This window comes from Pygocentrus nattereri, chromosome 8 (assembly GCF_015220715.1).
Source record: "Pygocentrus nattereri isolate fPygNat1 chromosome 8, fPygNat1.pri, whole genome shotgun sequence".
Classification (NCBI taxonomy): domain Eukaryota; kingdom Metazoa; phylum Chordata; class Actinopteri; order Characiformes; family Serrasalmidae; genus Pygocentrus; species Pygocentrus nattereri.
Genome location: NC_051218.1, coordinates 31,521,457 through 31,535,071, shown reverse-complemented (window position 1 = coordinate 31,535,071; position 13,615 = coordinate 31,521,457). Strand labels below are relative to the sequence as shown.

At 38.8% G+C, this 13,615-nt stretch overlaps 1 protein-coding gene across 1 annotated transcript; it reads left to right on the top strand.

Moving 5' to 3' along the window:
- The first annotated feature begins 65 nt into the window (after window positions 1-65).
- spata4 (spermatogenesis associated 4) lies at window positions 66-11,308 on the top strand. Its single transcript, XM_017693284.2, has 6 exons — window positions 66-315; window positions 3,235-3,364; window positions 4,505-4,623; window positions 5,020-5,240; window positions 6,645-6,749; window positions 10,154-11,308. Exons 1-6 carry the CDS (start codon window positions 215-217, stop codon window positions 10,237-10,239), a joined length of 762 nt encoding a protein of 253 aa, XP_017548773.1. The 5' UTR covers window positions 66-214; the 3' UTR covers window positions 10,240-11,308.
- The last annotated feature ends 2,307 nt before the right edge of the window (window positions 11,309-13,615 follow it).

The window sequence follows — 13,615 nt, the reverse complement described above, 5'->3', positions numbered from 1 at the left end:
TAAGATAAATCAAATTGAACTGCAATGAAGTTACCGACCAGCAGGTGGCGGCAGTGCGCAGCTCAATTTCTCGTTTCCATGGAAATGTAAACAAAGGCACTGAGGAACTGACTTTAACTCGGACAGGTTTAAGGTTTAAAATGAGTGGATAAATATACTTTAACTGAATATTTAACCTATCTGTGTGTTTACCTGCTGGTTCCGAGATTCAGATATGGCTTATTCACAGCTTCCTAAGAGGACTGGCCTGCCCAGAGAGGTTTTAAAGTGGCTGCAAAGTCTGGATTTGTCCTTTTCTCCGAAGAATTTGCGCAGGTCAGTGATAAACAAAGCAGGAGGACGGACATGCATTTAATAGTTTGCTACACTTTTAATGTAAAGTAGTTGCCTTTCACGCCTGCTGTGTTCCCAAAGCTAAAAAGATGTACAGGAATTTCAGGAATTGTAGCTACAGTAATTTGGTTTATTACAGTTCTATACACCAATCAGCTATAACATTAAAACCAACACCTTGATTCTTTATGCGTTTTGTCAGCCCCACTGACCACATAGGAGCACTTTGAAGTTCTGCAGTTACAGGCTGTAGTCTTCAATGGTCAGGTATTATTTATTATTATTAGCAGGTATTATTTGGGCGGTGGATCATGCTCAGCACTACAGTGACATTGACGTGGTTTTGGTGTGCTAGTGTGTGTTGCGCTGGTGCGAGTGGATCAGACACAGCAGTGCTGCTGGAGTTTTCAAACACCTCAGTGTCGCTGCTGGACTGCGAACCAAAAACAGCCAGCCAACAGCGTCCCTGTGGTCAGCGTCCTGAGACCACTGATGAGGGATTAGAGGATGATCAACACAAATTGTGCAGCAGTAGATGGGCTGACTTTTCATCTACAAAGTGGACCAACAAGGTAGGAGTGTTTAATAGAGTGGACAGTGAGTGAACACAGCAGCACTGCTGTGTCTGATCCACTCACAACAGGGCAACATACACTAACTCACCACCACCATGTCAGATGGACTACACTGACTACAAAAGTAGAACTACAAAGTGCTCCTATACAAGAAATTGGACTTAATGTAATGGCTGATTAGTGTAGTTTATGACAGGACACTACACAAGTATTATAGATTACAGTAAGACTGCACTACAGGAACAGTATATGCAACAGAGGAGAACATGTTACTGAGTATTACAGAAGTATGTACAGAACTGTAAAAACCTTACTGTTACAGTATTAGTCGAACTGTTTTGGTTGGGATGTTCAAACATATCATAATCATATCCATACTGGCTCAATATTATTTAGTTAAAAAATGATCAGCAGCAGATGTTTAGCTTTCACTGATATTTCAAACCTGTTAAAAACCATGTTTTTATTTTCCTGTGTAATAAAATGTGCAATAAACTATTCTAGCCATATACAACCCCATTTCCAAGAAAGCTGGGACACTGTGAACAATGTAAATGAAAATAAAATTAACGATGTGCTAATCCTTTACACCATATATTTTGTTGCAAATGCTTAATTGTTTATGGTTAATTGGCAACAGGTCAATAACATGACTGGGTATAAAAAGAGCATCCCAGAGAGGCTGAGTCTTTCAGAAGTAAAGATGAGGAGGGGTTCACCACTTTGTGAAAAACTGCTCAAGCTAAATAGTGCAACAATTCAAGAGTAATGTTTCTTAACATAAAATAGCAAAGAACTTTTGCTTTTCATCATCTATGATTCAAAATAACATTAAAAGATTCAAAGAATCTGGAGAAATCTCTGTATGCAAGGGACAAGGCCAAAAATCTGTTTGCACTGCATTAAAAACAGACATGGTTCTTAAGTATAAATCACTGCATAGGCTCAGAAAAACAGTTCGCAGCTGCATCCACAAATGCTAATTATAACTCTAACACACAAAGAAGAAACCATATATAAACAGGATCCAGAAATGCTGTCACCTTCTCTGGGCCTGAGCTCTTTTAAAATGGACTGATGTGAAGTGGAAAAGTGTCCTGTGGTCTGACTAATCAACATTTGAAATTCTTTTTGAAAATCATGGACACTGTCCTCCGAGCTAAAGACCACTTGGCTTGGTATCAGTGCACAGTTCAAAAGCCAATATTCATGATGGTATAGGGGCGCATTATTGCACATGGCATGGGTGACTAGCACATCTGTTAACATCTGTTAGCCCACCCTTTGCAGCTACAACAGCTTCAACTCTTCTGGGAAGGCTTTCCACAAGGTATAGGGAATTTTTGACCATTCTTCCTGAAACGCATTTGTCTCGTCCAACTCCTGAAAAATAATCCCACACCATAATCCCCCTCCACCAAACTTTACACTTGGCACAATGCAGTCAGACAAGTACTTTTCTCCTGGCAACTGCCAAACCCAGACTAGTCCATCGGATTGCCAGACGGAGAAGCATAATTTGTCACTCCAGTGAACATTACACCACTGCATTTGGCACTTTGCGTTGTGCTTGGTGATATAAGGCTTGGATGCAGCTGCTCAGCCATGGAAACCCATTCTCTGAAGCTCTCTACACTGTTCTTGAGCTAGCATGAAGTTTGGAGGTCTGTAGTGATTGAATCTGCAGAAAGTTGGCAACCTCTGCACACCATTCACCTCAGCATCCGCTGACCCCACTCTGTCATTTTACATGGCCTACCACTTCGTAGCTGAGTTGCTGTCATTCCCAAACGCTTCCACTTTTTTATAATACCACTGACAGCTGATATTTAGTAGTGAGGAAATTTCACAACTGGTCTTGTTGAACAGGTGGCATCCTATCACGGTACCATGCTGGAATTCACTGAGCTTCTGAGAACGACCCATTCTTTCACAAATGTTTATAGAAGCAGTCTGCATGCCTGGGTGCTCGGCAATATAGTGTATTTTTCGAAAAACAATACAATTCCTCAGTTTCAGCATTTGATTTGTTGTCTTTGTAGTATTCTCGATGAAATATAGAGTTTAAATGATTTGTAGATAATTTAATTTTGTTTTTATTTACATTTTGCACAGCATCCTAACTTTTTTGGAAATGGGGTTGAAGAACTAAATAGGTCCCAGTGTATAGATTTTATAAATGTTTATGTTGTGTGCTGTGTAGAAGAGATTCAGTGAGCCAAATAGCCCAAAAGTGTTGCTTATGTTATATTCATTTTATATGAATTAGCAAACATTAATGAACAAGCTTGTAAGCCATCAATATGACACTTTGTCCCTGTTTTAGAGACTTCTCCAATGGGTACCTTGTGGCCGAGATCTTTTCTAGGTTCTACCCAGAAGATTTTCCCATGCACTCCTACAGCAACGGGTCATCACTGGCCACCAAGCAGGCCAACTGGACTCAGATAGAGAAGGTTAGTACTTACGTGCTGCCCAGAGGAGGCTTTCCTTTTTGTGTCAAGGTTTCTCTCAGCGGTTCTTCCTCATGTAGCCTAGAGGTTCCTCTCAGTGGTTCCCCCTCATGCTCTTAGAGAGTTTCTCCTTTCGATCTTAGTTCCTTTCAGTGGTTCTTCTTGGTCTTACAGACACTCCTCTTTTGAATGAGGTTCCTCTTTTGAATCTTGTTTCCTCTCTGTGGGTCTTCATGGTCTTACAAAGGTTGCCTTTTACAGTCTTAGCTCCACTGTGTGGTGGTTCCCCTTGGTGTATTGGTTCCTATTTGTGGGTCTTCATGATCTTATAGACATTACGCTTTTGAGTATTGCTTCCTATTTGTGGTACTTCATGATCTTATATAGGTTCCACTTTTGAATCTTGGTTCCTCTATGTGGTTCTTCATGATCTTACAGAGGTTCAGCTTTTGAGCCTTGGTTCCTATTTGTGGTTCATGGTCTTACAGAGGTTCCCCTTTAGAATCTTGGTTCCTCTCTGTGGTTCTTCATGGTCTTACAGAGGATGCCCTTTTTAGCCTTGGTTCCTCTCTGTGGTTTGTCATGATCTTACAGAGGTTGCTCTTTTGAATCTTGGTTCCTCTCTTTGGTTCTTCAAGGTCTCACAGAAGTTGCCTTTTTTAATTCTTGGTTCTATTCTGTGGTTCTTCATGATTTTACAGAAATTCCCCTTTTGGGTCTTGGTCCTTCTTTGGGGCTCTTCCTCATGCTGTTATGGTGTTTCTCTTTTTGAATCTTGGTTCTTCTCAGAGGTTCTCCAGCACTGCTGTGAGTGGCAGCCTTTCCAGTAGCTCTGTCTTTTGTATACTGTTTTTGCACTTTTTCCTTACTTTTTCTCTTTTCTGTATGTTTGTATATATGCCTGTAGATAGGATTTTTATATTTACTCTCCTGTTATATTATTTACACCCTTATTACCATCCTGTGTTGTGTGACTGCTACTGGCTGCTAAATTTCCTTTGGGATGAATAAAGTATCCATCCATCCATCCATCCATCCATCCTTGTTAATTTTGTTAAAGTGAGACTCTTTAAAATGATGCCTCTCACTGAGAATGAGATGCTCTTGTCATTATATGATGTTTACTTTTGTCTTCAATAAAAGGTTTTGATGAAGCAGCATCTCAGCCTGGTGAAAGAAGCTGTAGAAGGCACCATCCACTGCAAACCTGGAGCAGCAGAGGCTTTAGTCCAGGAGATGTACACCCTACTGACCAACAAAAGGTAGGTGTGACCACCTTGATAGTTTTCTGTTGCATTTCGGTGTCTTGTATAGTTCCATAGGAGTCGTCTTGTGCTGTAGCAAAAATATCCCTTAATTACAGCTGCACTGATGAAGACCATGTTTGTTCAGGCAAGTCTTTTAGCATGATTATGTAATTTAGTAATTTTGTAATTTTGAGAACAAAAATGATTTTGTCAAAATATATGTATATTTTTATATATGTACATTTTTGTGATATACCTTGAACTAAAAGTAGTAAATTGCATCACCTCAGTATACAGTAAAATGTAAACTGGCTAATATGTGTTTCGTTGGAGGCAAAGTAATTATAATCTCATTTCTTCATGCATTTCTGGCCTAAATAAGCTTGCCCACCCTTCCATCTGCCCCTGCAGGATCAAAACAGTCCAGCAGGAGGAGCTGGACTTCACAGATCGGAGCTACCAGGAGCAGCTGCCAATAGTGGCTCGAGCAACGGCCTCCAAAGCCATCAAGAACAACATGCGGCTCAGTGAAGAGATGGCTGAGCCCAACATTACAGCCAAACAGCAGAAGATCCAGTCCATCATCCACCGTCATGTGGAGCAGAGAAAAGAGGAGAGGAGCCGCCATCCCAGTGAGAGACAGCAGAACTGACCACTTTACACCCAGAATACTCCACGTCCTGAACACTCTACACCCAGAATACACCACATCCCTAACACTCTACACCCAGAATACACCACATCCTGAACACTCTACACCTAGAGATAGATAGATAGATAGATAGATAGATAGATAGATAGACAGACAGACAGACAGACAGACAGACAGACAGACAGACAGAAGGAAGGAAAGAAAGAAAGAGAGAAGGAAAGAACTGTAGTGATCCCAAAGGGAAATCGCAGTATTACAGTAGCAAGACATAAGAATTCTCCATGCCCTGAACGCTCCACATGCGTTTAAACAACCCTTCATCCCTGAACACTCCACGTCCTGAACACACAAAATCTGGAATGCTCCACATGCATTTTAACACCCCCCACACCCTCAACACTCCACGTCCTGAACACACAAAATCCGGAATGCTCCACATGCATTTTAACACCCTCCACACCCTGAACTCTCCACATCCTGAACACTCTGGACCCGTAGTGCTCTACATGCATTTAACACCCTCTACACCCTCAAAACTCCACATCTTGAACACTTCAAACCCTGAATGCTCTGCATGCATTTTAACACTCTCTACACCCTGAATGCTCTACACCCTGAACACTCTGCAACCTGAACACTTTACACTTCTCTGAACACTACACATCCTGAACACACAATGTGCATTTTAACACCCTCTACACTCTAAACACTCAAATCCCTGAACACTCCACACTCTGAACACTCTACATACCTTTTAACACCATCCACACCCTAAACACTCTACATACATTTCAATACTGAACATCCTGAACACTCCACAGCCTGAAGTCTCTACATGCAAAAAAGGCTCTACAGGATCTACATGCTTTTTTAACATCCTACACATTCTACATACACTTTGTGCATTTAAGTACCCAAAACATTCCACATGCTCTGCTCTCTGAACACTGTCTATTTAAATGGCGTACATGCCCTCACGTTCCACACTCTAGAGGCTTGGCCACCAACCTAAGGCAAGGTCACCAGTCTCATCCAGCAAGGGACATTGAGGCTGTAGGTTTTCATTATCATCTAATAGAAGCTCATCTGATTCCTATATAATTAGTCTTCAAACAATTGATTAGTTAAATGAGGTGTATGGTGCGAATGAAGCCAATCCGATCCAGATAAGAATGGTGACCTCTGCCCTCATTAGTGTCCATGATTAGTTAGTAAGCTTCTCTTACTAACTAGCTAACCAGTACATGGTGTTTGCACTCAGTCATAGGAAAAGGAAAAAATATTTTGAGCTACATCTTAGATCAGATTTTTAGGACTCAAGATGCTTCTGCTCCATTATGGAGGTTGTTAATTACTGATGATTTTGCCTGCTCTTCCCTGACAGAGCGTTTCGGTGTGAAGCCCACGCTGGGCGAGCAGGCTGTTAGACTGCCCCCCGCCAGCGTCCAGAATGACACAGACCTCTACACCAAGACCAGCCACACCAGCAGTAAGCCCACAGCACTAATGCTAAACCAATAACCACACATACTGTGTATTTTTAACTGTGCTTACTCATTTAAAGTCATCAGAGGCATATTACAGAACCTTCTTAAGTCTGAAATCTTATCTGCTTAGTCACCATGACAACTTCAGTACGGACTATTACAGAACAACAGTTCCTATCTTTATAATCTTGTCCATTAACTCCAGATAAGAAAACAGCGTTACACAAACATCCTAAAGATACTAAATCTCCTAAATACTGTCCTAACTTTAGGATAAACCCCAACAGTGTCCTAACTTCTGTTTAACCATCCGTTTCTATCGTTTTTAGGCAGTTGTGTCAGGAAGCATAGTTCACTGCTAGCATACTGACGACATGACCTCTGCATTTTAAAAATCATAGACACTGCAGACACACGATCTCCACCATTCACTCTTATTACCTTTGTGTGTTAATTTTGATGAAATATTACAGTGATGGTGGTGAATAATGAGGAGAAACAGCTGAACGTGTGTCTGCTTATTAGGAGGAATAACGTTAGCGAGCTCGGCTAAAGAGTTTGGGAAATGTAGACTGAAACTTGGGAGTGGTGACTCTCTGATAAACAGCAGGAGGTGCTCTCACACTATTCTTAACCTCAAGTTTATCGTGCTTTAGTTTTGTTTGACCTTTTAGCCACATTAGTAAGGGTAGCTAGCTGTCTGGCTAACTAACTTAATTATATTGACTTTTTGTTTATGTTTCGACTGTGCACATATGGTCGGTTGCTAGGTAACAGGCATGACAGTTGATTGTTCACTTCAAACGAGTAAGTTAAGATTTCCTAACTGGAGATAAGATGCTGTAAGTTAAGATAAAATTCCTAAATTAAGATAAGATTTGCTTCTGCATGACAAATTTGTGGAAAATCTTATGTTGACCTGTCAGATCTTACATTAAGACAAAAAGATAGGAAATTTCAGTAATATGGCCCCAGCTTCCTAATGTAGTGCCAGTCAAATATCTAGACCCATATATTTAAATATATTTAAATCCCATAGGATTAAATAAGTTGATGCCTATGAGCAAATGTCTTTCCAGAATGTTCATTTTAAATCTAAAAAGATTTCTAGTGTTTGGAACTTATTTGTAATTTAGGCTATAAAGTGTTTAATTTCAGTCATCATCCTGATTACCGTACATGCCTTGTTAAAAGTTAAATAATATAATGTGTGTTCTTTTTAAAGTGTTTCAGGTACATTGTGATAAATGAGGGCAGGGTCTAAATAGCCCTATTTGTCAAACTTTTATTTTGAAATATAAGTGTTATTTTACTTTTATTTCCACTATTATTTTAAAATTTGACTGTTTCTGTTGGTGTTTAACTGGAAATTATTTGCCCTCCTTTCTCTCCCCTCATTAGGTCACTAAATATTGTAGCGTTTCATGTGTTTGACTTGTGTGATCCTGCTGAGCTGAAATAGAACTATTAGCTTGTTATTACATTCATGCGCTAGTTGCATTCACAGCTGAGCACCAGTGTGCCATTCTAATGTGGCTCTGAGATCAGATCAACACCCCACATGTTACCTGTATCAAAAAAATGTAAGATTATAAATATATTCGTATTGTTTTACTTGTATACTTTTTGTTCAGTGTTCAAGTTCCTGGGAATGTTTGTACAATACTAACATTATGTTAAAAACTGCTGTGTTCTTAATATTCTGATAAGTGTGCATGATGTACATCCCTCAGTCCAACAGTCCCAACCTGCTAAGTCACTGATGCAGAAGTAAACACAATATTCTCTCAGAAAAAAGGTACAAAACCACTCTTGTCACCAGGGTGGTACCCTCAAGGGTATATCTCAGTACCTTTAGTCAGGGAACATAATTGTATCATAATCCTTTAAAAGTGATATTTTCTAAGTTGTCCTGACTCCACACACCCCGTCTCATCTCCAGACTTTTTAGTTTATTGTTCTATTATAAAACATTAGGTAATAAAAAGGTAAAAATACATACTTTCAGCATTCAGGGAACTGTGGTGTGACCCATTGACTGAACAAATGGACGAATTTTGCTTTCTATTTTAGCTTTTACTTGGTGGTTAGCCTAAGTTTCTGACTCAAACACTGAGAGATCGTTGGGGAACAATCGTGTTGTTCAATCGTGTTGTTGAACTTGTGAGGGCGGGGCAATCGTATCAGCCTTGTGATTTGTGAGCAGAGGTGGACGAAGTACACAAATCATGTACTTGAGTTAAAGTTGAGATACCCAAGGTAAAATATTACTCCAGTAGAAGTAAATGTCCTTACTCTAGACCTCAACTTGAGTGAAAGAACAAAAGTATTTGCCTTCAAATGTACTTCGAAAGTAAAAGTACTAAAAGATTAATTATGGCTCTGATGTCCTGTTATCATTTTTGAAACAAGACTTCATGAACTCGTTTTAGGTGAAAATCCTCCAGTGTCTCTCTTGGTAAACCAGTCTTTTAATAGAATGTCATTAATTAGTGATGCTGACGTCTATTAAAATTATCATAAGCACAAAACACTGAAGACACTGGCTCTGAAATCACTTTTACAAACACGCAAAGTTTCAGTTTAAGATTACTTTGTAAATTAGTTACAAGTTGAATAAAAACTTGCTTTAAACACAGCTTTAGATCACAGCTAAGTTTTCCTTTACTGTATTGCATCTGTAGGTCTCTGTTCATAAACATAAACTGAAACTAATTTACTATAAAATGAAAATCTTTGTATGAATTCAGAAAAAAAGAAACATGCCAGCCACAGCTGCATATGTGTACATGTTTCTATATTGTGGTCTATTTGCACAAAGTTAGGTTAGTTCATCATTTAGGTGACGTATGTGCTCCCAAATTGTTACGCTGCTGACGTTGAGCCATGTGCTGCACTGGGTTGGTATGACCAACAGGTCAAAACAAGCTCAGAACAAAGTGACCGCTGTGCCCTGATTGGTGTTCTTGTTTTGCACTTCTTTTGTTTTGACATGTTACGTTTTTGTACACACAAAAACCAAAAGGAAGATTTCTCAAAATGTAGTGGAGTAAAAAGTAAGATATTTGACTTTGAAATGTAGTGGAGTGAAAGTAAAAAGTCGCCCAAAATGGAAATACTTAGGTAAAGTACGGATACATGAAAAAACTACATAAGTACAGTAACGAATTACATTTACTTATTTACTGTCCACCAGTGTTTGTGAGGATACTGCTAATGTAAGCCCTACCCAAGATTAGGACCACACAGTTTATATCCAAACAGGACAATTTTACTAAAATACATTGGCCATTTAGTGAACAGAAAATTGTATGCTTTGTTTTGTCCCACAAAAGCAAGATTAACATACTTTTTCTGACTCTTCTAGTTCAGGAGGATCATGACTCATTTCTGTGTTTCTGTCCAGATCCAGCAGTGCTTGGGGTGAAAACCATAGTCCAGTCTGGAGAGATCAGACATTGGCAAGTGGACACGCCAGCCCTGCTGTCCTGAAGAGGATTCAAAATGCACCATATAACTTCCATTCTGAATACTTTTAATTTCTTTCTTTTTTACTCATTTGGTTTTCTATACTTTATAAATCAGTAGCTGAAATTGCAGAGTTTCACATATATTGTACATTTCTTTATATGTTACGTAACATTATAACAGTCCACCATTCATTTTCGGAATACTCTAATATGAGTTGATTTTTTTTCCATTTTTCTGTGTTACCATCCTTAAATCTCCTTAAATATTTGTTTTATTCCTAAGAGAAAGTTTATGAAAAATTGCTATTCTTCAAAAAATTCTCATAAGAATAATTTCAAGAACAAGTGGTCTTTTTGAAAAAATTATGCTCTTAAATGTTTTTCTAACCTTCTAGCCTCTCACACTTGACTTAGGCTGTTAGAGTTGATGAGGTGAGCATCTAAATTTATGAAACATAGATGCTGCATCTGCTACTCCCAATCCTCATCTTTTGCTTTTCGCTGTCACCCCACAATTATTGTATTTCCTAAGGAGGATTTTTTCATGTTGGCTAGATGTTGGCTCACCTCTTGGTTGATACATTTTTTACCGCTTAGTTTGATTTCCTTCATTTTGCTCCTCTGAGCGGATTAAATAATGGAAAAAAACTGTTAATACAAATTTGAAATGTATCTTGCAGTGTTTAAAGTAAGCTGTAATACAACACAGCTGCCATAAGAAAACAATGAAAATTCTTAAAGAATTCATTAAGATTCTCTTTTTTCAAGAATTGCATTTAAGGATAGTGTTATAACTTCTTAGTGTTTGTCTTAAGAACTGTCGCAAGTTTGTTTTTCTTAAGAAAGCTTTTGTGACTCTGGCTCCTGGTGCTTTCAAGAAGATACACATTCCAATGCAGTTTTTTTGCACATGGAGAGAGTGAAGACTAATGAAAACTGATGAAGCCACACGAGAAAATTAGCAGAAGCAGCTTAGGCCATAAATGTCAATAAGTGACCCCACATATTCCATTCATTGTGATTCTATTCTGTACTTATTTTCAACAGTCCTCATTTTTGTAATAATAATAATTTGTCCTCAGCAAAAACGTTCTGCCATGACTGGGTTTGTAGTGCTAATAGTGTCTATGCTGTCTATATGCAGCATTAAAGGTGCAGTGTGTAAGATTTAGTGGGATCTATTAGCAGAAATGTAATACAGTATACAAAGCCAAGTTTTCATTAGTGTAGAATCACCTGTAACTGAGTGAGGCCTTCATATCTACATAGGGAGCAGCTCCTCTTCCAATAGAGGCTGCCATGTTGCACCACTATACAGTTGCCCAGAAAGGAAAAACCAAACACTGGCTCTCTTTTGCTCTTTTACTTTGAAGTAGCAGCTTGAATTTGGCTTCACTGTAGCTCCAGTAGGAAGACGTAGAAAGAAAAAAAATCATTGGTTGATGCTAGGGCTGACTGACCATTTTGTGTTGGCTTGGGGGGGAGACCTTGCAGTGAAAGAAGTGAAAAAATATGAAGAGGCAGGACAGGCGACAGCAGAAAACCTGCTGCATGCTTGGGAAGGAAGGGGTGAGGAAAGGATATTCAGTCAACCTCACCACTAGATGCCACTAAATCTTACATACTGCACCTTTAATGTTGTGTAAGATCAGCATTATGTTCCAGCATGTATATAACTTTATAACTTTAGTATCCATATAAATATCAAATTACTGACTGAAACCATATCAAATATCAAACCATACTGACTGAAGAGTGAATGATACATTTTTAAAGTTAAGAATGTAAGAACTGAGCTGGCTGTATTCAGTGTCAGTGTGCAGCCTTTTCTTCAGTGTTACATTAACAGCTATAGTGTTGAATTCACACCTACCGTGGCCATTTAAGCCCAGATGGACACAAATGACCACTGTTAACACAGGGGATTTTGCTGTGTAATCCTGGCCTGTATACATGTTGATGTATCTCTTTATCTGAAGTGCTCTTAAAATGATTTAACACTCAGTGAAACAGACAAGTCCAAGGCAAGCTGCCCAGATTCGCGTCTGACCACCTCCTGCTGCACCCTCACGCGCACGCACACACATACGGTCACTGAGAAATGGAGCGTTTGTCTGCTGTGTTATATCAGAACATGCCTAACTCATTGACACAGCCATGGTTGCCATGGATATCTAAAGAAAGAAAACTGGCATTTAGGAATCTGCTTTGAAAAAATAACCCATTCGATCCTCCCTTTTAATACAGTAAAACACCACCTGATAGACTGCTGATGGAACACCGTGTTATGGGTGTGACCTGTGGCATTAAAAGAATGCTTTCTTCAGTCTTATCTCTGTGTGACAACTGGTAGCATGCAGTCAGTTAGCATGGACAATGTTTTTGACTCAGTTCTCTGAACAGAAAAGAAATGGACTAAAAATACATAGAAATCAACAGGCAGATGATTAAAAGAGAAGTCAATAGGAAAATATATTAAAAAATGGAAGTCAATGGGAAATTATTTAAAAAGAAAGTCAATGGGAAGATGTTCATGATAGAAATCAATGGGCAGATGATTTAAAAAGAAGGTAATAAGAAGATGTTAACAATAGACATCATTGAGCAAGTGATTAAAATAGAAGTCAGTGGGCAGATGATTATAATACATGTCAATTAGAAGATGTTTATAATAGAAATCAATGGACAAATGATTGAAATAGAAGTCAGTGGGCCAATGCTTATAATAAAAGTTAATGAGCAGATAAATAAAATAGACATGAATCGGAAGATGCTTATAATAAAGTCAGTGGACAGATAATCACAAAACCATACCATTTCCAAAAATGTTGGGATGTTGTGCAGAATGTAAATAAAAATAGGATGCAATTATATGCAAAGCATGTAAACCATATAGATAAAGGTAAGTACTACATAGACAACATTTCAAATGTTGAAACTGGGAAATTTCATCGTTTTTTTTTTTTTTCCAAAAATATAAATGCCCACTTTTGATGAATTTGATGCCAACAACATGTTCCAAAAAAGTTGGGACAGGGGCGTGTTTCAAAACCTCATCTTTTAACAACACTCTGTGAGCGCTTGGGAACTGAGGAGACCAATTGCTGTAGTAATGAAAGTGACATGTTTTCACAAGGAATTCAGCTGCTTAACAGTTCAAGGTCTCATTTTTCATATTTTTCATTTCATAACCCTCCATGCATTTTCAGTGGGTGACAGGCCAGTTTAGCATCTGGATTCTTTTAATACAGAGCAATGCTGTTGTAATACATGCAGAATGTGCTTTGGCATTGTCTTTCTGAAATAAGCAAGGCATTCCCTGAAAAAGACACGGTCTGGATGGCAGCATATGTTGCCAAAACATGTATGTATCGTCCAGCATTAATGGTGCCTTCACA